This window comes from Marmota flaviventris, chromosome 5, assembly GCF_047511675.1.
Source record: "Marmota flaviventris isolate mMarFla1 chromosome 5, mMarFla1.hap1, whole genome shotgun sequence".
Classification (NCBI taxonomy): Eukaryota; Metazoa; Chordata; class Mammalia; order Rodentia; family Sciuridae; genus Marmota; species Marmota flaviventris.
The window spans coordinates 70,394,697-70,420,022 of NC_092502.1; the positions used below are offsets into that span (position 1 = coordinate 70,394,697).

Below are 25,326 nucleotides of genomic sequence, written 5' to 3' on the forward strand. Positions count from 1 at the left end.
CAGAGGATAAAAACATCAGGAAAGGAAGGCAAGGCCTGATGCTGAGGAATTTGGAAGACCTTATTAATGCCTTTAGTCAAGGACTCAAGCAGGATTTATTTCTAGAAGGAACAACATGAGGATCTTCTTTTTGCCCAAATTAACCTCTATATCTTGATAATATTCTCTTGCTCTTGTTTTTTAAATATTCATTGATGTACTGCTTATCATGTGCCTTGCACTGTTTTATGTTTATTATAAAATCACTTACTCTTAATCATGTCTCTCAACTTTGAGAATCCCTGGGAATTAGGTGGAAGTCTTTTTTTTTTTTTTTTATAAAGAGAGAGAGAGAATTTTTTAATATTTATTTTTTTCAGTTTTTGGCAGACACAACATCTTTATTTTATTTTTATGTGGTGCTGAGGATCGAACCCAGCGCCGCGCGCATACCAGGCGAGCACGCTACCGCTTGAGCCACATCCCCAGCCCTTTTGTTTGTTTGTTTTTGGTGGTGCTGGGGATTGAAACATGGAAGTCTTAAAACACAGAAATGAGAGTTTCTGATTCAATAAGATATGTGTGAGGCCTGGAATTTACTTTTAATCCCATTCCTAGAGATACTGAGCCTCCTGACACAGGGAACACATTTTGAGAAACACTGCTTTCCATCAACCTTATACAGAAGATGGCATTATCATCACCACCATACCCATTTTAAAGACATAGGGAAAAACAAATAGAAAATTAAGCAATTTTTGCCCAAGGCTGTATAGTTCTCAGGGGTGAAGCTGGAATTAAATACTGAGTGACACTAGCATATCTCTTAGTTTAGAGGTCGCAAATAAGCAGAATTTACGGCTGACATTTTCAGTCCTTGTTTGCAACCATTTTGAGTATCTCAAGTAACATACATACACACACACACACACATGACCATAACCGATATCTGAGATTAAAAATTCAGATACTAACTGACGTTAAAGGGGTGGTAAGGGAGAGTCTTTTTTTCCCCCTTAGTACTGGGGAATGCAGGGGTGCTCTACTACTGAGCTACATCCCAGCAATTTTTATTATTTATTTTGAGAGCAGATGTCACTAAGTTGCTGAGGGTCTCACTATACTGCCAAGGCTGGCCTTGAACTTATGATTCTCCTGCCTCATCCTCCCAAATCACTGGGATTATAGGCATGCCGACACTATTCCTGACAGGAAAGTCTATAATACATTCTTTAGGCCCTTTCAATGAAGTTTTATTTTGGTCCTTCTGTGATGATGCCAGATTCTAGAAATAAATAAATATTTACAAACAACTAATAAGCATATAAAGAAAACTTTAGTAAGAAAAAAAGACGACTGAATTATCAATATGTTAATATCTGTTATTTTAAACATTTACCTTTTTAAAATAGGCAGCCATCCAAACTTTTTTGGGGGGGTTATTGCAATCTACTTTTGGCAATAAGGGGAAAGTGACTATTAGAACTCTAATCAGATTGTATTCAACAAAGCAGTTTTTCATGAATGTTTAAGGTCAATGTATAGTCAGCTCAGATTCCAGTATCAGCTTGAGTACCTCATCATGGATATTTATGGAAGAATGACGATAGTAAGAAATTACAAGATGCTACATCATTTAAGATTACCTAATTTTTAGGACAGTAAAGTATACTAATGAACTATAATAAGTAAGGATTTTTTTTTCATTCCCAGAGATTGGATCCAGGGGTGCTTAACTACTGAACCACATTCCCAGCCCTTTTTATTTTTTATTTTGAGAAGGGTCTTGCTAAGTTGCTTAGAATCTTGTTAAATTGCTGAGGCTGACTTTGAACTTTCTATCCTCCTGTCTCAGAATCCCAAGTCACTGGGATTACAGGTGTGTGCCACCATGCCCAGCTATAAGTAAGGATTATCATAATGTGTTTCATTGCCTCTTTATTGAACAAAATCCAATTATTAACTTGTTCTGTAAGTACCTGGTTTAATAAAGATTTGTTGTACTTCAAGAGCTCTGACTTTTTCAAAGACCAAAAAATTAGTTTTTATTTGTTATGATAAAAATTCACCTTAGAAGCACATTCACATTTGTCCTTATTGTACAAAAATTTTATTTTGGTGGGAGGTTTCTAGGGATTGAACCCAGGGGTGCTTAACCACTGAGCCACATCCCTAGCCCTTTTTAATATTTTATTTAGAGAAAGGGTCTTGCTAATTTGCTTAGGGCCTCACTAAATTACTGAAGCTGGCTTTGAATGAATGATCCTACTGCCTCAGCCTCTTGAGCTGCTGGGATTATAGACATGTGCCATCAGCTAAAAATTTTTATTTTTATAAATTATGAAAGTTAATAATATCTAGAGAAGAAAATCTTGTTACACATGCTGTTTTGGAGCTGTCCCAAGATGAAAAACAATTCGTTCATTGAGCTACTTACTTTTCACATCTGAATCTAATTTGTAGTATCTCTCTGGTTTCCTTCCAATAAATAATGTCTTCCTTTACAAAGAGAAAAAGTTGAGGGCTGGGGAATATAACTCCGTTGGTAGAGTGATTGCCTCACATGCACAAGGCTCTGGGTTAAATCCATAGCATTGCCAGAGAGAGAGAAAGAAGCACAGAGTTACCATATGACCCAGCAATTCCTTTCCTAAGTCTAAGAGAAATGAAAACATTCATCAGTGCAAAATCTTGTGTACAAAGCTTACACCAGCATTATTCATAATGATCAAAAGGTGAAGTCAACCCAAAAGTCCATCAAGTGAAATCCATTCGTTTGTAATAAAGGATTTGCCAGCAATTGTTCCTGGTCCCTAGAAGGTACATTCTTTCCTTCTCGCTTGTCCAGATTTGTAGCCTTTCCTACAATAAAGCTGTAATAGTAAATACAGTACATAGTTGAGTTTTGAGAGTGGTTCTAGTGAATTGTTGACCTGATGGGATAGTGAGAACTTCCAAATTTCTACTTGCTGGTGAGAAATGTCAACCTGAGAACCCTCAGGGACTGAAATTGAAGTAAGACCAGTCTTTTATAGGAGAAGTGGAATTTTCTTGAACAACCTGATTCATTAAAATATAGTAAGTAGTTCTTCCTTATCTTTTTTTTTTTTTGTCCTGTGGATTAAATTTTGGAGTGAGCTATATCCCTAGTCCTTTTCATTTTTCATTTTGAGTCAGGGTCTCACTAAGTTGCTGAGACTGACCTAGAATTTATGATCCTCTTACCTCAGCATCCAATGACACTAGGATTACAGTATGTGCCACCATGCATGGTAGTGCTCCATATCTTTGGGACATATGTTCCAAGACCTCCAGTAGATGCCTGAAATGGCAGATATTACTGAGTCCTATTGATGATACTATTATTTCCTCTACATACCTATGATAAAATCTAATTTATAGGGCTGGGGTTGTGGCTCAGTAGTACAGTGCTTGCCTAGCACATGTGAGGCACTGGATTTGATCCTCAGCACCACATAAAAATAAATAAATAAATAAAAATAAAGGTATTGTGTCCATCTGCAACTAATTTTTTTAAATAAAAATAGAATTATTATAATATGCAGTATTTAGACACAACCACCATGATACCATGACTCTGGATCTGACAATCAAGACAGCCACTAACAGGCAGTAGTACTCACAAGCATGGATATACTGAGCAAAGGAATGATTCACATCATGACTAGGAGGGAATGAGGTGTTACTAGATTTCATCATGCTACCCAGAACAGTGCGCAATTTAAAACTTATGAGTTGCTTATTTCTGGAATTTTCCATTTACTATTTTCCAGTCACAGATGACATTGGGTAACTGAAACCTTGGATAGAAAAACTGTGTATAAGAATAGGGATGGAGGATTACTCTACGTGGTTTGTGAAGAGAAAGAATGAAAGAGGAGAATGAGGAACTTTGATTCCTGGGTGGGTTACCACAGGGTTACCAGTCATACAGAACAGCAGCTGTGCTGTGAATAGATACTAGAGGTAAAAGTTACTAGTGGAATTTAGAGATGACTAATGTAACTCATGGGGAATTGGGTAACTGGATGCATAAGAAAATGTAAACTAACAAGATAAAAGCTAAATATACAATCCCTTTATTATGGATATGGTTATTTGTGATAGCTAATATGACAATAAAAGATAGACAAGATGATATTTTGACCAGATAGCCTGTATTCTCAGGTTTCTACTAAAGGAATGAGTGGGAAAGACCCTGGACTGCTTAGATCCTGACTGGCCTGGGTACAGCCGCTAGCCCCAGAGGGAAGTCCCCCCACATAGCTGGCAAGTGGATTAGATTTAACCAATGCAGGAATCCCTGAGGAGCTACAAATGGGTCCTGACAGGAATAGTTTCTTACTTTGGCTAGATTTTACTACTCAGTGGTAGATGCAAATGCTCAAAATACTATTAAAGGATTGAAAAAAAGGTACTGTACCAATTTGGGCCCCCAAGTTACATATCTTCAGACCAAGAATCAAACTTTGTAGCCCATAGCATCCAACAGTGGGCAAAGAGATATCAGATCAAATAGACATATCATGTTGCATATTATCCACAGGGAATTAGAACAAATAATTGAAATGTTTTAATAGGGAATTAGAACAAATAATTGAAACATTTGTTGTCTAATATGAAGGGAGGAAAATAAAGTCATGAAGCACTTGTTTGAATGAGTTTATAAGAATGTATGCTCACATTCAACATGGCAGGGGTAGGTGGCAAGGGAGAGTCCCCTCTGGACAGATTCTACCACCCTTCTAGGGGATCCGAGGAAAACAGAGTGAAGGAGTGCTGGGAGCCATTAGCCAAGTAGGTATGACAATTTCCTTGCCAGCGTACCCCATGTTGCTTAGTGGAAGGACTCGTGGAAATAGGACATTTTGCAGTGACATTGCATGTAGGTGACCTTGCTCAAGGACCAGGGCGGATTAGGGTGTTCCCAGTTTAGGATAATCGGGTTTAGGGCGTTCCAGGTTTAAGATTATTCCTGCTGGGAATAGGGCGTATCCTGCTGCCTGAGTTCCCCTTGAGTTCTCACGAGATTCAGACAGTATTTTTGGGGAGACAGAAGCCCAGTGGGAGTGGATTTGGGCAGAGAACGTGGATTTCCCCAGAACGTGTTTGTAGACGGCTGGTGTGAGTTCGGGAATAAAGAGTTGCTGTTTGAATCTACAAGCTGTGTGGTGGCTCGTGATTATGTGCCCAGCCAGACTGCGGCATTTGTGCCCAGCCAGACTGCGGCAAAGGAGGATTCTGGTATGTTGCAAGCCATCTGTGGGCTGCATGTGGGCTGCAGCACATCGAAGCCTATTGAATAGAAGAATCTGGTGTCTGGGACTGACCAGTGGACACATCCTCTGGTTGACTGCCCTGACTCATAGTGAGCCCTATTCAAGCTCTGCCAAAGGTCCCATACAGCACTGAAGATGGGGTGACAGATGGGGTGACCTGCTATGGCCACACAACCCCTCTGAGATGGGTGTGACCTACCAAGATGTCAATCAACCTGCTGACTGCAAGACATCAGGAAGCAGGACTCCGCCCTTGAAACCTTACCCCTGACTTTTATGTATCCCCTTAAATAAACCACTGGAGCCATTTTCTTTTGTCTGGCTCCAGCTCCTGTGTGAACTAAACCTATCAGGGGTTCTGTTTTTGAAAATATCTTTCTGACTCTTGTCTTTTGTTCTTCACTAATTATTGTAGACTTTAATTTCTCAGGTGGCTTACACCCTTCTCAGCAGGAAGAAGAACCCCCCAATGAGATGCTAGCCATCACCCTATACTGGTATGACTATGAGATTGTTATCTATATCACCTCAACTTTCTTTTTTTTCCTACCTGATGCAAAGAGCTCAGGACCAGAGATGAATCTGCAGGTGCCAGAAGCAAGGATGATTCCCAAATAAGAAATCGTAACTGTATCTTTAAATATTTCTATCAGAATTCCTAAGAGCCTAATGGAGCATATTGTGCCTTCAGCCTATCTGTAAAATATTTGAGTTGACAATAAATGCTGCTGTACTGGCTAGTGGTTAAGACAGCCTACCGGTTTGATATCTATACAACCCTACTCTACATGAATGGGGGAGGACTGAAGGGGAGACACTTGTTGCCAGTGGTGTATGCCAGCACAGTGGTCAGACCTACATATCTTCTAAAGTAGGAAAGTTTGGATATAAATGAAGAGAAGGAAAAATAATAGCTGATGGATGGCAAATAAATGAATAAATGAGTTATACAATTAGAGTAATCAAGTATTATACTAACACTTCAAAAGAATTCCAGAGCAAGAGGTGATATTGTCATACCAGCTGTCTGAAAGGGTGAAGCCAAATATTGCTGAGATCACTCCTGGTTTTGGAACCTGAAAAGATTGAGTAGAATCATAAAAATCTGAGTGGCCATCATACTGAAACTGATAGTTGCCTGGTGTTGGAAAATTGGATTTTACATCCCTACCCTACACTGATACTTTCAAATATTAGGCTTTGCACATGAAGCATATGCATGTTGGTAGTCTGCTGTATCTGCTATATCAATAATACACCAAATGTAGACTATCAGACAGGTATGACCCTATTGCTGAAAGAGCATGGTCTGGACAGTGAATGATAAAGAATATGTCTGATCTTTGTCCCCATTTTATGGCACAGAGTTTCAAAATCCTTTGGAATTCATGAGTAAAAGGAGTCTCTCTGTTAGACTAATGAAGTATGTAAAGCAAGTTCACTGTGTACTAGTTACCAACTTGTCTGACTCTGGTGAATACCTGCACACAACTTACTTAGAGATAAGCATCAAGGGACAACAGAAAAAAAATTGTCAAGGGACAATAGGAAAAGCTAAGAATTCATTGTGAGCCAGTCCCCTAAGGCTCTGGAAAGCTCCCTGGGTGGATGGAATCTTTTCTGTGCATACCCCACTGGCACCACAACTGAGGAACCCTGTATAGCAATGCTTTGGGTTTCATACCCCAGGGGAAATCAGACTTACTGGGATAAAGCATTGAAAGATATCCTATTTTAGGAGGGACCAGAACAGAGCCTATGTTGCTCCAGCCAGTCCCTCCTGTCATAGGATGCTGCATTCCCATCACATTTTGCAGTTATTTTTTAAAACTACAAGCAAGAAAGAGGGGAGAATTGAGTCAGTCCAAGACCACCTTGCTGTGGACCTCTGTATAGCTGTAGCATAGAAAAGATAGAATACCAGAAATCCAATCATGTCACTAGAAGGCTAGAATTGTTAGCTCCCCACTCCCACCAACCCTCTGGGGAGAAGAGGGCATCTGGAGTCGAGTTCAGTCACATGGACAATGATCAATCATGCTTGCATAATAAAACCTAAAAAAAAAAAAAATCAACTCCAGATTGAGCCTAGGGAGCTTCCTGGCAGTAAGCACATTGATGAACCTGGAAGATGGCAGTATAGGGATAGAGGCTCCTGTACCCTGGATCTTGCCCTATGTACCTCTTCATCTGACTATCCATTTATATCCTTTATAATAAAAAGGCAATAGTAAGAGGCTGAGGTTGTGGCTCAGTGGTAGAATGCTTGCCTCCCAAGTGTGAAGCACTAGGTTCCATCGTCAGCACCACAGAAAATAGATGAACAAAAAAGTTAAAAAAATAGTTGGGACATACTTATAATAAATATTTTTTAAATAAGGCAATAGTAAGTAGAGCAGTTTTCTGAGTTCTGTTAGTCATTCTAGTGAATTATTAATATTATCAGTGTTCAGAACTGAACCCAGGACCTTGCACATGCTAAACACAGGCTCTACCATTGAGCTATACCTACAGTCCCTTTAGTGAATTATTAAACCTGACATGGGGTCTTTGGAACTGCTAAACTTTTAACCAATTCAGACAGAAATATGGATAGCCAAGTAACCTTACATGTGTCTGTCATCTAAATTAAGGACAGCTTTGTTGAGAAATTTACTTTTTAATCTGTGGGATCTGTCATCAACTCCAGGCAGTTCATGTCAGAAATGAATTGAATTGAACACTCAGTTGATGTCAGAAAATTGGTGTTATAAAATAAACATAGTGTGTTCCTGAGTTCTGTGAGTTGTTTTTGTGAATCAAACCTGAGGGAGTAATGGAAACACCCAGAATCATAGAAATACCCAGGTGGTTGGAGTGCAAAGGCTTAGGGAACCCTGAGCTTGAGAGTGGTGTCTGTAGTGAGCAGAATGCTACAGAAAATCACGCCCTTTACTGTGAAATTTAGCCCGATCCTGGGTAATTTGTGAAGAAGCCTATATAGAACATTATTCAGCTGTAGGAAAAGAAATATTTATCCATGCTACAACATAGATGAACATTTAAAACATTATGCTAAGTGAAAGAAACCAGATGCAAAAATTACAGTGTGTAATTCTAATTATATGAAATGTCTAACAGACAAATCTGTAGACAGAAAGTAGATAAATAGTTGCTCAGGGTTGCAGCTTGAGATGGGTGGTTTGAGGTTAGGGAGCTGATAACTAAAGGAAATCAAAATTTTTTTAATGACATGATGGAAATATTCTAAAATTAACTGTTATAGTGGTTGCAACCAATACATAGATATATGTATCTATGAATATACATAGATATATGTATATCTATGTATATACACTGACTTATACTTTAAATGGGTACATTGTATGGCATATTAATTATATCTCAAAAACTGTTATTAAAAATGTTTACCTTTTAGAAATAGATGCAGAAATAATTGATGAAATAATGGGATGTCTGGAAACAACTTCAAAATAATCCATTGGGGTTGGAGAGGGGAATTGAAGAAATAAGACTGACAGGAAATTTATAATTGCTGAAGCTGAACCTGGAAGTTTATTATACTCTTCTCTTCACTGTTATATAGTTTGAAAGTTTTCATTAAAAAAAAAAAGAAATTCAGGAAATGTTTTCTCAGAAGAGAGTGTCACTTCTCTTGGTAGTTTAATTATCTAGAGCCACCTGACCCCTACTCCCAGGCCCTCTCATGAAGGACATGAATTATTAAGGGCAATCTGAGAGGCCTGGAGTCTTGAAGTCTGCAGAGGTGGTGAGAACAGGGGCTGTGTGGACCAGGAAGCTCTGCCTTCTCCAGAGACCCACACTGTGTCTCTCAATCTACTTGCCATGTTGACTGTGGTGGTACAAGTGGAGCTGGAGAGGGGATCAGGTAAGAAGCCCCCCAAGTTTGTATTCAGGAGTATAGTCTAGGGAGCTTCTTGGGAGAGGCAGGGCCAGGACAGCTTAGGTTGCGAAACTGAGGCCTGGGTTGAAGGCAGGACTTGGGGAATCCTGGAGCTCAGTTTTCCTCATGAGAATTCATGTGAAATCTGCCTTTCTCAGGCCCCAAGGAGACCCATAGCCCTACAATCCTTCTGGAGGGGCCCAAGAGCCTTCAACTTCTTCAGCTGGGGAACTTGGAGACTCAGGTAAACCAGGTGGAGTTGGTGGGTATAGGGGAAGATGGGAATGACACTACTGACCCCAGTCCTGCCCATAGGAACAATGCTTCACCTTTGACAGAGTCCTGGGTCCTGATGCTGCTCAGGTAGGGAAACTGAGTGGGCGATGGGAGGATGATGGGAGGTTTCAGGGCCCTGGATCCGAGAGTGCTGTCTGCTCCCCACCCCTTTGCTCAGGAAAGGCTGGGAAATGGCACCTGAGACAGCGGGAATTAGCCTGTGTCTTCCCGCAGGAAGCAGAGCAGGAGCTACTGGCACGAGTCCAAACAACACTGGCCTCTGTGGGCCAAGGGTACAGTGTATCTCTGCTGCTCCGGGGCAGGGAGACAGAGGCCCCCCGATTTGTGCCCCAGGTAAGGACCTACCAGGGCACAGACCTCATGAGGTTCAGGAGTCACCTTCTCCAGGACTTTAGAGGTTCTTTGTCTGTCCATCCCAGCTGGACTAGGTAACGCGCCTTGGGGACTGTGATCCATGTAGTACATTTTGACCCTGGCAGGTTTGAAAGGCAGGACGCTCACGAGGATGGGATGGGAGTCAGAGGGGCAGTGTGTGAAGATCAAATATTCAGGAGGTCTGCTTTTCATAGTTCTCGGTTACACTAATGATACTAAACTTGAAAACTTTGTTGTGGGGGCTTCATTAAAATTTCCCCAAATCAAAACAGCTGCCTCAGAACCTTGTCATGGGACCCTGTGCCAGGTCCCACTGAAAATGTCTACTCATGTCTATTCATTCTGGCTCACTGTGAACATGAGGGTTAGTGCTATTTCTATTCTGGACACCATGTCCCCAGTACCCAGACAGGGCGTGGCATAGATCTCACCCTCAGGAAGTGTTGAGGACTGAGTCATTTCTTTCTCAGTCCTCACTGGATCCCTTTCTCCCTTTAGTTGCTGCAGATGCTGTTTGAGGAAGCTCTGTCCCTCCACCGCTCTGATCATGTACTTAGCACTCTTAGCCTGGTGCAGGTGAAACTCTTGGGGGTTGAGGAGATGGGATTGGGACCTGGGAGCCAGGGCCATGTGACACTGAAGAAAGGGCCTGCGGCTTGTGGGGAGCCAGAAGAACTTGGGTCTAGCCCCACTCTGAGGCTCACCAGAGTAGGATTGTCTCTGTGGGGTCACCTTTATCCTGACAATGGAATGGCTCAGTCATGCACACTGCTGAGCTCACAGGGACCCACAAAAGGAAAGGCTCAGTTTGTAACAAGTGTGCTTGTGTGACCTTAGATCAGCCCCAGCGGGAAGACCTGGGACCTGCTCTCCCCAGGGGTGGAGGACCTGTCGGTGCTGGATGTGGCTCCTCTAGGCTTGTGAGTGTTCAGGGCCCAATGGGGTCTGAGTGTGCTTGTCTTAAGGCAGGGCTAATAGTTCCAGGTCAAGTCTTTAGAGGTTTCTACCCGCTGCCACCTCAGAAGAGGGAAGCTCTGAGCTTGGAGTCCTGTTTATAGGCCTTGGGTCTGCTCCCAGGACCCCCTTGCACCCTCGCACCCTCACACTCTCGCACCCTCATCCCATATACTCATATCTCTTACTACTCCCACCCCGATTGTAGCTCTTCAACTCATACCATTTCAACTCTATTCTCCATCCTCACATCTCAACTCAGTCCGCTGTCACAGTAGGTAATTTTGAGCACTTTACTGAGCAGGACTTTCATTTCTTCATCTGTAAAATGGGGGGAATCCCAATTATCCTGTTTCCCTTGATGGCAAACCAGAGGAGGAAAAATAAGTTGCTGAGGCTAGCCTCAAACTTGTGACTTTCCTGCCTCAGCCTCCTGCATCTCTGGGATTATAGGTATGCGCCACCCTGCCCAGCTCACAGGAGAAAATTAAAATCAATTTAGGAGGTGACTCAACTTCCCCTTCCTGCAGGGTGGTGGAACATGCCAGTGAAGTGGAAGTGTCTGACGCAAGAGCTGCCTCAGAGCTATACTTACAGGCTGCAGGGGGTGAAGGCAGGTGAGGACCTGAAGGCACCAGTCATCCCTCATCCCCTGGGCCTTTGCCTTGAGCCTACCCTTTCCCCCACAGGACCTGCTTTTTGCTCACTGTCACCATGTTCTGCCCTGGGCCTAAACCTCCTGAGGGGCCTGGGACCCACGGTGTATGGCGAGGTGCTTTGAGGATCTTGCAGCTCCCAGGGACCCCGTAAGTATGAGAGGGCCTCTGGCTGCATTGGGAGGTAAGGTGCAAGGCTGGAATATGGATGTGAATGCCCAGGGCAGCATCAAAGTTTCTCCTTTTTTCCTGAGCTCTCACAGTAAGGTTCCCCCAGACCCCAGACTAAGACCCTCTGTTGGCAAATGACGTGGTCAAAAGCAACTGGGTAGGTAGAGAATTTGTAGAATCTTTAAATAAAAATAGATCTTTCCAGTCACTGTTTTTTCATATATTGAAAAGTGCCCCATTTTTTTTTTAATGTTAAAACAGGGTGTTAGGGCTGGGAATAGAGTTCAGTTGGTAGAGTGCTTGCCTTGCATGCATAAAGCCCTGGGTTTAATCCCAAGGAAAACCCACTTGAATCAAATGTGTGAAATATGATATGTCAAGAACTATGTAATGTTTTGAACAACCAATAATAAAAATAAAAATAAAAATAACAAATATTTAACATTTCCAAAATTAAAAAAAAAAAGACAAGTTCTTGCTAAATTGCCAAGGTTGGCTCCTGCCTCTGCCTCCCAAGTTTCTGGGATTACATGCATGTGCCATTATGCCCAGCCTTCTATTTCTTTTTAATTTTTACAATTTGAATTAATTTTCTTCTGATCTATCAGACTGCAAACTTGGGAAGAACCAAATATCCAAAACAAAGATTGGAAAATTCCCAAGTAACCATATCTTCATGCTGCACTTTGTACCTTTCTCTCAGTGTCCAAAAATAATGAAAGCATTGAGTGGCGATAGAAAATAAACATTCCAAGCCAATTTGCAAGATTTGTATTATCATGGAAACACGGCCAAATTCAGAAGTGCCTAAAAACAAAATGGAGAAATAAAGTACCCTAAATTCCAGACTATTCCAAAGTCTTTTCTTTCTTTCATTCTTTCATGTAGGATAACATTTTCAAGGTTCAAACTTCAGTTTTTATTGACAAATAATATTCAATTGTATGAATATCCCATCTTTTGTTCATTCATTTATTCCTAGATGGACATTTGAGCTGTTTCCACCTTTGACTATTACAATAGTACTTCTTATGAACATTCACATAAAAGGTTTTCTTTTTACATATTTTCAATTCTCCTGGATATATAGCAAGAAGTGATATTGTGTGTGGTGGGGTAATCTGGTAACTCAATTATTTTAAGCATTTTTTTAAATTGTAGATGAACACAATGCCTTTACTTAATTAATTAATTTATTTTTATGTGGTGCTGAGGATCAAATCCAGTACCTCACACATGCTAGGCAAGCATCTAACTGAATTTTAATCTTTGTCTATAGTTATTGAGGTAAAATTCATACAACATAAATTTAACTGTAACCATGATATAAGGTGCAATTTGGTAACATTTAGAACACTTATAAGGTTGTGAAACTCTTTAGTTCCAACACATTTTCATCATCCTGAAAGAAAACCCTGTACGCTTTAAGCAGTCACTCTCCAATTGTACCCATTAAGCAGTCACTCTCCAATTCCCCTTTCTCCCAGCCCCTACTGAACGTGATTTCATTTCCCAATGGATTTATCTAATATGAATTGTTAGGTCGGTGGGTGGCGGAGACTTGGCAGCGGCTTGGTGGTGACTTAGTGGCAACTTAGAACAAAGCAGCCCACGCGGGAAAAGAATATCAATCAGATGCCGGCGGAAACGCCTGTCAATCAGCCAGATCTCCTGACTAACACCTGTCCATCAACAGGACCCCCTGGCCAATCCTGGAGTTCAGCCAACTCCCCTGACCAACTCCAAGGGGGCAAGGGACCCTAGAAACACCTTTTCCTGTCCGAAGCCCTTCCCTTCCTGCTGTAAGCCCCATAAAAGTCCAGTACAGTCGAGCTTCCACGCGGTTTCTCCTCAGACCCTTCTCCTGTCCCCCTCTGTGGGTCTGATTGAGGGTTAGGGTTAGGGTTAGGGAGTGATATCTCAATAAAGCCTGTTCAGCGGCCCTTTTAAATCTGCCTCCTTTGGCCATTGCCTGCCCCGACTGATCTGACTTGAATGTTTTCCTATAAACAGAATCATGCAATATGTGACTTTTAAACCTGGCTTCCTTCACTTAGAATAATGTTCATCATGGTTCATCATGTAGTATATATCAGCACATCTTTCCATTGATTGATTGATTGATTGATATCAGGGATTGAACTCTGGGGCACTCAACCACTGAGCCACATCCCCCACCCTATTTTGTATTTTATTTAGAGACAGGGTCTCGCTGAGTTGCTTAGTGCCTCGCTAAGTTTCAGAGGTGGGCTTTGAACTTGTGATCCTCCTTCCTCAGCTTCCCGAGCTATACAACCCCAATCCTTGCACATATACTTTTTATAATGTTGTAGAATTTCTCTTTTATTCCTATTTTGTTGATTTTTTTTTGGTTTTTGTTTTTGCTTTTGTTGTTTTGCTTGTAGTACTGGGGATTGAACCCAGGGGTGCTTTAACACTGAGCTGCATTCCTAGCCCTTTTTATTTTAATTTGAGACAGGGTTTCCCTAAATTGCCCAGACTGGCCTTGAATTTGTGATTCTCCCTCTCAGCCTCCTAAGTAGTTGGGATTATTTTGTTGAATATTTATATCACGATAGGGTTTTAGATACTGCATAAAACTTTAAAAAAAACTTTTTTTAGTTGTAGATGGACACAATACCTTTATTTTGTTTATTTACTTTTATGTGGTGCTGAGGATCAAACCCAGCAAGCGCTCTACCATTGAGCCACAACCCCAGCCCCAGTGGATTTTTTTTTTTTAATCAATTGAAATGATCTTGCCAGACACTATGAAATGCCTGTAATCCCATAGACTCAGTAGGCTGAGGTAGGAGGATCCCAAGGTTAAGGCCAGGCTCAGCAACTTTGCAAGAACCTCAGTGGTAAAATACCCCAGGTTCAATCCCAAGTATTGGGAAAAAAATTATTTTTCTAGTTCCTTTAAGTGTCCGGTTAAGTTATTCCTTTTAAATGCAGGCATTTACAACTAAAAATTTCCCTCTGAACACTGTTTTTGCTATATCCTGTAAGTTTTGTTATGTTATGTTTTATTTTCATTTGTCTGAAAGTATTTTCTAATTTTCCTTTGTTTAATTTTGTTTAATTTCTACAAATTTGTGAATTTTCCAGTTTCCCTTCTGTTATTCATATCTAGTTCATTCCTTTGTGATCAGAGAAGATGCTTTTTATTATTTTAAGATTTTTTTATTATTTTAAGTATTGACATTTGTTTTGTAGCCTAATATGTAGTCTGTCCTCGAGAATGTTCCATGTGCACTTTGGAGAATATATATTTTGTTATTTTAGGATATTCTGTATATTTCTGTTGAGCCTAATTGGTTTATTATGTTGTTCAAGTATTCTTCTTCCTTACTGAACTTTTGCCTAGTTATTCTACCAATTATTAAAAAGTAGGGTATCAAAATCTCTATTGGGGGGCTGAGGCTTTAACTCAGTGGTAAAGTGCTTGCCTCACATGTGTGAGGCACTGGGTTCAATCCTCAGCACCACATAAAAATACATAAAGGTACTGTGTGTTCATCTCCAACTAAATAAATATTTTTTAAAAAAATCTCCGGCTGGGGTTGTGGCTCAGTGGTAGAGCACTTGCCTAGTATGTGTGAAGCACTGGGTTCGATTCTCAGCACCACATATAAATAAATAAAATAATAAAAAAAGAAGTCACATTACTTCAAAAAAAAATCTCTATCAGGAAGAACTTGACACAGGCAATGCTGTTTTTGAAACATATACTCCATCTTAGAACAAGAGTCGCCTCATAGTCACTCTTGTAAGGGTCAGGCGAAGCTGAAAGAGACCACCAAGTGACCACTCATGCAATTGGCAGAAGGGGATTTATTGAACCAGCATGCTGGGGCTCCGTGCCCACTCAAGAAGGGAAAGCAGCCAGAGCCCTGAGCAGGGGCTGAGCACTGCTTAAGTACACTTTTTGGGGAGGGCGGAGGGCTTTGTATACATCAGAACAAATCATCATGAGGCGCGGGAAAATTGAACAACAACTCCTAAACATGATTAGTTCATTCATTGGCGGGAACAGGTCAGGCTGGAGTGATAGGTCATTCCTAAGGAGGGGGTTACATTTAAACTGATTGGTCCAGGCCCTGCAATGCCTACGTGCAACCACACAGAGCCCTTATTACACAACCAAATAGTCAGGGGAAATATTTACTGGGCAGTTCCAAGCATTGTCTTAACAGCTACAGAAATTTCAGGTTTTGCAGGTAGCATAGAAACCTAACAATACCTAATCCTTTACATTTTAACTCAGACCTTGCAGCTTAGAAACTTTACAACACCCGGTCTTTTACCCTTTAACTTTTACGCTTTAACTTCAATTTCTTTTACCCTTACACTCTGACTCAGCTGTCATCGTGGAAAGAAACCCCAAACAATATTCCATGCACTCCAGTTTTATTGGGGATCCCAGGGAAGTTTCCAAAGAGCCCCACCCAGGTCTACTTCTTAACTTTTGACTGACAGCAAGATGACATCAGGCTTTCAAGCCTTACTGCCAGGACAACTCTATGTCACCTTGGCCCATGCTGAGCAGTTCTAATTAGATTCTAAATCATTTTTACAGGTTTTATGGTTAGGAGGAACTACCCTTATCTTCCAAGATCTAGTCTGTGAAAGGGGTCACAAAAAGTCTCTCCTTTCAAAGTAACTTGGGTTGTTCTTATCAACATTGTTTCCTGCCTGAGTTTCCTTGAAGATAACAGGTAATTTGGTGAGGACTGTGACACATCCTGACTACTAAAGCCAGGTACAAGACATTGCTTTTTGACAAAGAAAGCATGTGGGAGTCAGCATAGTGGGTTCATGGTATAGTGCTGAGAGCCACAGCCAGTCGGAATGGCCCCTGGCATTTTTCCAATAGTATTGGTTGAGAGGCGAGCCATTAAGATGATGCTGGATTGATTCAATTGTATATTAGACCTTTACTGTCCGCCTCTGGTGCCCGATACTTTGGAGTCCTCCCGAGGATTGCCTGGGGAGTTCGCGTTGGTTGTGGAAGTTCCAGAGGAGGGATTTCCGGTTGGTGTGTGGTGTGTCCCGGGAGAAGGCCGTGTGCGTGACGTTCCCGGGAGTTCGGAAATAAAGTTTGTTCCTGCTTGAGTGGCTCGTAATTTGTGCCCAGCCAGACTGCGGCAGTATAGAATTATCCTCTCTCTTTTTTTAAACACTTATTATATTTTTAGGTGTAGATGGACACAACACAATGCCTTTATTTTTATGTGGTGCTGAGGGTCCAACCTGGGTCCCACTAGGCGAGCGCTCTACCCGCTCTACTGCTGAGCCACAATCCCAGCCCTAGAATTATTCTCTTAACCTCATGTTCCCACCACCCTCATCTATTTGTTCCCTAACACTAGTGTTCCTTATTTCTTCATATGGCTTCAAGTTACTGTCTAATGTATTTACACTTTACTTTAGCATTTCTGGTAAAGAAACTACTAGAGGTGAATTGCCTCAGCTTTTCTTTATCTGGGAATGTCTTAGTTTCTTCTCCTTGAAAGATAGTGCTGGGCATGGTGGTGCATACCTGTAATCCCAGTGGTTCTGGAGGCTGAGGCAGGAGGATCATGAATTCAAAGCCAGCCTCAACAAAAAGCAAGGTGTTAAGCAATTCAGTGAGACCCTGTCTCTAAATTAAATACAAAGTAGGTCTGGGGGTATGGTTGAGTGTCCCTGAGTTCAATTCCCAGTACCACCCCCCCAAAAGAAAATTTTTTGTCAGATATGAAGTTCTTGGTAAGTAATTTTTTTCTGTCAGTACTTTAAATTTGTCATCTGGCCATCCACAGTTTCTGGTGATTAAAAATTTAGTCTTTTTTTTTTTTCTTTTTTCTTGGTGGTGGTGCTGGGTATTGAACCTAGGTCCTTGTACATATAGGAGGCAAGCACGCTACCAACTGAGCTATATCCCCAGACCTCAGTTTTTAATCTTATTGAAGATTACAACACACAATAAGTTAGCTTCTTTCTTGCTTTTTTTTTTTTTTTAAGATTTTTGGTCTTTTGGGGCTGGGGATGTGGCTCAAGCAGTAGCGCGCTCGCCTGGCATGCGTGTGGCCCAGGTTCGATCCTCAGCACCACATACAAACAAAGATGTTGTGCCGAAGACTAAAATAAAATAAATATTTATAAAAAAAAATATTTTTGGTCTTTTGATGGTTGGATCATAATGTCTTGGTGGGGATCACCTTGAGTTTATGCTATTAGAGTTCATTAGCTTCTTGCATATGTAGATTCATGGTTTCATAAAATTGAAAGATTTTTTTCACTTTATAAAGATAAGAGGTTATTTTGGTTCATGGTTTTGGGGGAAGGAGAGTTCAGGAGCATGATATCTGCATCTGTGGGGCTTCTGGTGAGGTCCTCATACTACTCAACTCATGGTAGAGAAGTGGAAAGGGGAAGCAAATACATGCAAAAGGAGTACATGTGCAAAAGACAGCATATTTGGAAGGTTTTTTCCTTCCACATTTTTTATTGGTGCATTATAGTTGTATATTTGGGGGATTTTTGACCATTATTTCTTCAAATATTTTTTTTCTGTTCTTTTGTCTCTTTTCCCTCTCGTATTTGCATTATCCAGACTCCCACAAGTCTCTTAAGCTCTCTACTCATTTTCCTTCATCTTTTTCTTAATTCTCCTTAGACAGGATAATTTGACCTATCAAGTTCACTAAGATTATTTCTTGCATTTGCCCAAATCTACTCTTGTATCCCTATAAGTGAATTTAAAATTTCAGTTATTGTACTTTTCAGAATTTCTAGTTGGTTCTTCTTTATAATTTCTACCTCTCTATTGATATTCTCTATTCATTAAAACATCACATCTTGATTTCCTTTAGTTTTCTGAGAGAGTTGACGTAAAGTATTTGTCTAGATATTTCAGTGTTCAACATCTGTGCATCCTCAGGGACAGTGTCTGTTAATTTCTTTTTTCTTTTGAACCATGCTTGCTTGTTCCTTTGTACATGTCTTAATTTTTGCTAGAAGTTGTCCATTTTTAATATTTTTTGTAAAAAAAAAAAACTGTATTTGTCATACTGATCTTTTGTTCATTGTTCTTTGTTTCTTTAGTTTAATGCTCTGACATTTAGGATGTTATGTGGTAACTCAGGAAATCAAATTCTCCCTACTGTCCAGGATCTATTATTGTTGCTTGTTATGGGCTGTGGCTTATAACAATGTTTGCTTAGTCATTTTTCTTTTCTTTTTTTAAAATTTATTTTTTTTAATATTTATTTTTTAGTTATAGGTAAACACAATATCTTCATTTTATTTTTATGTGGTGCTAAGGATCGAACCCAGTGCCTCATGTAGATAGGCCAGCGCTCTACCTCTGAGCCCCAGCCCCAGCCCCAGCCCTAATTTAATTTTTTTAATATTCAATTTTTAGTAGTAGTGGAACACAATACCTTTATTTTATTTATCTATTTTAATATGGGGCTGAGGATTGAACCCAGCGCCTTGCATGTGCTAGGCAAGTGCTCTATCACTGAGTCACAACCCCAGCCCTGCTTAGTCATTTTTCCAAACAATTTTTGAAGATAGTATTCTTTGTGGCCACTGAAGTCTTCATTCTGTTATCTCATTAGTTAGCCAGTGACCTGACATAGAATTAAATCCCTAGGGACAATTAAAGAAAAATAAAAACATTAAAGAAAAATAAAAAATAAATTGAGCATGGTGGTACAGGCTTGTGGTACAGCGACTCATAAGGCCAAGGCAAAAAGGTCACAAGTTTAAGGCCCACCCAGGCAACGTATCAAGACCCTGTCCCAAAATAAAAATTGAAAAGTTGCCAAACACATTGATTACTTTTTAGATTGTAGGATAGAAATCAAAGTAGAACACATCAGATAGGGCCTCTTTTTCACATCCCATCTTTCATATATATATAATTTCTCCCAAAAGTCAGAGAAAGAGCTCTCCCTGAGTTTGTTGTAAAAATTTCTCTATTTTCAGTTGCCACTGCTTTAAGTGCTCATTTCATGAATTTCATGTAAGTTGGACAGTGGTTAAGATTGGCAAGTGGTTCACAAGACACATTTCTGTTTTGCAGACATTACATCCATTCCAGTTCCAGGTTGTGAATCTGTCTGGTTATGGGCAAAAGTTGATGGAAATAGTCAATCTTTTTATCAGCGTGTGATGCATTCATTTTCTTTCTCAATCACAAGTGGACAACTATTATCTTCTTTTTCTCTGGCAGGGATTGCCCCTTGCTGCGGGTGTTGGCGGGTGAGGCTGTTGGTGAGAAGGTGGAGGGCTCTCTGCCCTGGATTGTCTCATGGCTTCTGGAAGGAAACAACTACAGTGGACTCCTTATTCACCTGGACCCCCAAGATGGATGGGGCAAGGGCGTGGGGTTTTTTGGGAAACTCTGAAATCTGGCATTAGGCCTGCCTCATCCTATCAGCCAACTAACCCTTGCCCAGAGAGCAAACTTTATCCTCTGGGATTTAGGAAGGTGCCACTGTGGCTAGGGTGCCAAAGTTTGGAGGGGCAAGGGCAAAGACAATAGTAAAAGCAAACCCCTCCCCTTAGGGGGCTTCAACAGCTTACAAAGCATTTTAATACCTTCAATTCTTACCATAACCTCCTCAGGACAATGTAATTTACAAATGAGTAAATGGAGGCAGGTATATTTTATAGAAGAGGAAATAGAGGACCAGAAAGAGAAAAGAACTTACCTATTTTCATATACCCATCAACAATATGGCCTTTGCTGGGCACATTGGTGCATGCCTGTAATCCATGACACTCAGGAGGCTGAGGCAAGAGGATGGCAAGTTGGAGGTCAGCCTGAGCAACCTAGCAATATCCTGTCTCAAAATTTAAAAAAAATTAATAAAAAGGCTTGGAATATAGCTCAGTGGTAGAGTACCTCTGGGCTTAATCTTCCCTCTATCACATAAAAAAAGAGCCATGAGCTGATAATAGTTCAAGATGGGTGATAGATGGATTTCTTACACTGTGTATATGTTTGAAATTTTCCATAAGAGTTTAAAAAAAAAAAAAAACATGTCTGGCACTCTATCTCCAAAATCAACAAACACACTTTTGGCCAGCAGATTCTCAGTCCTCCTATGCCAGGTCCTATGGAATGAGGAAGATAAGTTGTGGCAATTGACACCGTCAAAGATAAAGCAGTGAGGGTCAGACATGTGTTTATCTATAGGCCAGTGTGATGTCATGACCAAGAGCACAGGCTTTAGTGTCAGACAAAACTGGGCTTGATTTTCTGCTCTGTCACTTACCAAAAAGTTGTTAGACCTCTCTGAGTTTCAATTGCCTCATCTGGAGAACATGGGTGGGATGGAGTGGGGGCTAGGTTGATTACAGTTGTGGGGGATAAAAATAGATAAGCTATGAACAGCCTTAGGACAGAGCCATCAAGCACATGTGAAAGTCCAATAGGAGTTAGATATTTTGAAGCATAGTACTATTTTTAAAATATTTTTTTAGTTGTAGATGGACACAATACTTTTATTTATTTTTATGTGGTGCTGAGGATCGAACCCAGTGCCCTCCATATGCAAGGCAAGTGCTCTACCACTGAGCCACAACCCCAGCCCCAGAATAGTACTATTAATGGAAATTTGAACTATTACAAACAGTGTGCTCTGGAGTCTACAGGAAGGAGTAATCTACTCCAAGTTTTCCTTTACTAGGCAGCTCCCTGCGTTTGCTCCAGGCTGCTCTCTTGGGGGCATCAGGAAGGAGGATGCAGATGAAAGAGGTGAAGCCCACTTGGTGGGATGCAGTAGAAGAGGCCCGGGCCCGCCGGGCTAGCCTGAGGACCCTGCGTTTAAGCCTCTTTGGGGACACCTTGACAGACAGTGGGCTTAGCCAGCTGGGAAGGGCACTGCGGGAGCTACAGGTGAGCAAAGTGAAGCCTGGAGGGCACCTTAGCCAGCAATGGCCAGTACCCACTCTGAACCCCTTCTCCATAGGTGATAAAAGCCTGGAGCCAGTGCCCAAGAAGAGGGACACCCAAAGGGTGTACAGCTGAGGCCGTGGGGTTCCCAGAACCGCAGGTACATCTTTTCCTCCAACCTTTTGGGAGCCCCATTTATGTCTTTCTTTGCTGTCTTCACAGAGCATTCCATTTATCCATTGATTTATCAATTTCCAAACACTTATTGACAATTTACCATGTGCAGGGCACAGGGGCTATGTCCGCCCTGGGAATTCCCTGTTCTTGTGGAGTTTACAATCTGTTGGGAAGAAACAATTACACCATGATCAGTTCTCGGAAAGGCTTATAAACACAAGGTTCTGTGGCACATCTGTGTTAGCCTGAGCAAGAGAGGGAAGGAAGGCTTCATGGAGAAAGTGATTCCTGAGGTTAGCAAAGATGAGTGAAGAACAACCTAGACAGAATGAGAGGCAGAGATTGAGAGGTAAGCAAATGCTTGATGTCTCTGGAGAACTGCAAGCAGCTCAGTACTCTGGAGAATAGAGTTTAAGTTAGAGTCAGGCGAGAAGGAATAGTGAGATAAGTAGGGCCAGGTTACACAGGGCTTTGGTAAGCTACTGAGATGTTTGGACTCTGTCTTGAAGGTCAAGCCTGAGCCACCGAAGTATCCTAAGCAAGGAAGACAACATTATTCCCATTTGTCAGGTGAGAAAACTGAGATAAGAGAAGAGATGTGAGTAGCCCAGGGTCATTTTCTTAATCAGAGGCAGCCTAGGAGCAACACTCAAATCCTCAGATTTCTAATCTGGGTCTTGCAACCCGGATGGCATGACCTCTCTTGAACAAAAGGGGGCGCTGTCTTCCATGATTTGTTGCAGGGTAGTTCAAACCCTGCGTATTCAGGTCCTTCTCTTCCCTTTTCATAATTACATCCTTACAATTTGTTTTTATAACACTGGGCCTGGGGAATTAAGCACATTAGTTTCCAATTATTGATCACATGCCTGACTGCTCAGTGCTTTGTTGTTACCTTATTTCATGCTCTTAACAACTTTTATCCATTCTATTTTATGAAGAAGAGCATGGAGACTCAAAAGACTAGTCGCCTGCCTGACATCATAGAGCTAAGAAAAGGCGGGGCTGGGTCTCTGATCTGTTTGATTTCAAAGCCCCAAGCTTAAACTACGCTGTCCTTGGGGGAGGGATGAGAAATTGTCACTCTAGATTACTTCTCTGCAGGTGATGGATTCAGTAGTAAGCCATAGTCCAGGCCTCAGCAGGAAGTCCTTGGTAGATCTGGTACTTGAGGGGTAGTTGGGAAAGGGTCTCCACCTTTGGTGTGACTAATTATATTTTCCTGTAGTGGCAGAAAGAACATCATCTCTAGGGCCTGGTCTCCACCAAAAGCATCCTCTCAGGAACTTTGAGGAACAGGTAATATCTCATATATTTTGGGAACAACTGGAAACTGTTGGAAGTGTGAGGGGGTACCAGAGCCCAGCTAATCTGCCTCCTGCTACTGCCTGACAACAGGAAGAAATATGGAGCTTCTGGAAAATAAAGGACCTGAAGGGCTACTGGATCCCTAGAGGATGAGCATAGAGAGGAGCTTTTTTCTTGGTTGGATTATGAGTATGAGATTATTAGGGCCTTTATGGTGACTATTGGCAGAGCCAGTACCTCCTCTACCCCTGGCCTCCTGAGTCTCTTCCCAGGTTACAGATTCCTCCAGGCCAGTTAGGTCCTGGCTTCTGGGTAAGCCTAGACTGATACTATCTAGTCCCAGCAGGCCCCAGATGTGGCTCTGCAGTTGCTCACGGCTCAAGTTCGGAGGCAGAGATTGAGAGAGCAGCACCAAATTTGGATCCAAGAGGAGATAAAGCATTTGGAACAGGAAGAGGTGGTACATGAACAGGTCAAAGGCCTGGTGGCTGAAGAGGAGGTGAGGAGGGCTGAGTAGGGGTCTTGAGATTCCTTATAATTAGGCTAGTCATTGTACTAGGAGCTAGTCCTTCATCAGTCACAACTGACTGGTCCATACCCTCTTAGTCTTGTGGAGGATAGAGGAGGCAATTCTCAGTGCTGCATGCTGTAATAGGGGAGTTAGGATGAAAATAAAAAGGTACACTTCACCCAGGCTGGAGTGAATCAGAGGAGATGGCATCTAAGGTGAGACTTAGAGGACAAACAGAAATCACTAAGGGAATTCACTAGACTCAGTTCCACAAAGGCAGATAGTGCTCATCACAGAGGCACTCAGTAAACATAACTTGTTTGAACAAATTAAGAATCAAAGCTTTTTTTTTTTTTTTTATGTGGTGGGGATAATTTCTCAGAGAGGAAAAACTGTATAAGCAATGGGCTAGCATAAAGCAATGGCAAAATGGGCTCTGAGAACCACAAGTCTGGCACCCAGCAAGTGTGGAGTCAAGAGGCAAAGCTAATGAGATTGGTATACCACATCTCTGAGTCTGGATTTCACTCCAAGGAACTGTTGAAAGGTATATGTCATCTCAGCTCTGTCTCTCACTAGCCATGGGAATTTGAGTAAGTTAGGACAACTACCCCATAAAGTTGTTACTGGACAAAATGAGATAATGCACATGGAGGGTTTGGAACAGAGTCCAGCAACAGGTGGTGCTCAACAAAGGGTATGAATTCTCTCTGAATACCTGTGAGAAGAGGCCGAGATGGCACCGGGAGCTGAAAGTACTGAGACTTCAGGTGGAGGCCCTGCAGGCAGAGCGGGACATCGCAGAGGAAGACTTGGCATCCTTCTATGATCTGCATGTGCAGGCCACCAGAGCACAGACAAGCCACATACTGCAGGTCAGTGGAGACAGACAGTAGGCCTTGAGCCTGCTGGTAGCAAGGCAGGCTGGCTGGCTGACAGGAGTCTCTGAATCTGGCCACAGGTATTTCGAGCCTGGCAGAGGCTGCAGGAAGAGCAGGCCATGACCACAGAGCATCGTCACCGCAGCCTACTGGCTTGTGTCCTGCAAGACACCATTGACCTGGCCTCGAGGAACCAGGAGCTCCAAGCCCAGAACCAGCAGCTTCAGCAGGGTGCAATGAAGGGAGGGGCAATCAGACTGGATCTCTGCCTTAGGGTGAAACCTGATGATTAGGAACTCTTCAGGGGTGTTAGAATTGGATACAGTGGCACATATCTATAATCCCAGCAACTGGAAAGGTTGAAACGGGAGGATCACAAATTTGAGCCAGCCTCAGTAACACTATTGGCAAGGCCCTCAGCAACTTAAACCCTATCTCAAAATAAAAGGTTAAATCCCTAGTGCCAAAAACAGTAACAACAAAACCCACATTATTTGCATTAATTTAAAAAAAAAAAAAAGACCAATAGAGCAAGGGGATCAGAGGGAGAGGGAAAGGGAAGGTACTAAGGAATGAGGGTGAACAAATTATGGTATATCATGTATGAATATGGCATAACAAAGTCCATTAATAAATAATTATAATGCACTAATAAAAACATAAAACATTAGTGGTCTGAAGTTTTCCAGCCTAGTTTAGTTTGTCCTGCTGGGCTCAGTACCTTCTGTTTCCAAGACTCTCTAAATTCTCCAGGGCCCAAGTTTTGTGCTTAAGGGAAATTTCAAAGTCTGTGACAGAGAATACCTCAGATCCACAGCAACAGCTTGGAGAAAACCACTTGTCCTCTTAGCCCAGAAGTTACTCCAGAATTAAGATACTCAGGAGACCAAGGGACAATTATGTTTGAGGGGAACTGTG

The 25,326-nt window shown here is 41.7% G+C and overlaps 1 protein-coding gene across 1 annotated transcript; it reads left to right on the forward strand.

The window, feature by feature from the left end:
• Nucleotides 1-9,125: 9,125 nt before the first annotated feature.
• LOC114086251 (uncharacterized) lies at nucleotides 9,126-25,078 on the forward strand. Its single transcript, XM_071612807.1, has 14 exons — nucleotides 9,126-9,168; nucleotides 9,342-9,427; nucleotides 9,694-9,813; nucleotides 10,354-10,563; nucleotides 10,693-10,775; nucleotides 11,340-11,426; nucleotides 19,864-20,006; nucleotides 21,326-21,534; nucleotides 21,608-21,691; nucleotides 22,218-22,278; nucleotides 22,937-23,007; nucleotides 23,363-23,515; nucleotides 24,256-24,402; nucleotides 24,489-25,078. Exons 1-14 carry the CDS (start codon nucleotides 9,126-9,128, stop codon nucleotides 24,699-24,701), a joined length of 1,710 nt encoding a protein of 569 aa, XP_071468908.1. The 3' UTR covers nucleotides 24,702-25,078.
• Nucleotides 25,079-25,326: the final 248 nt, after the last annotated feature.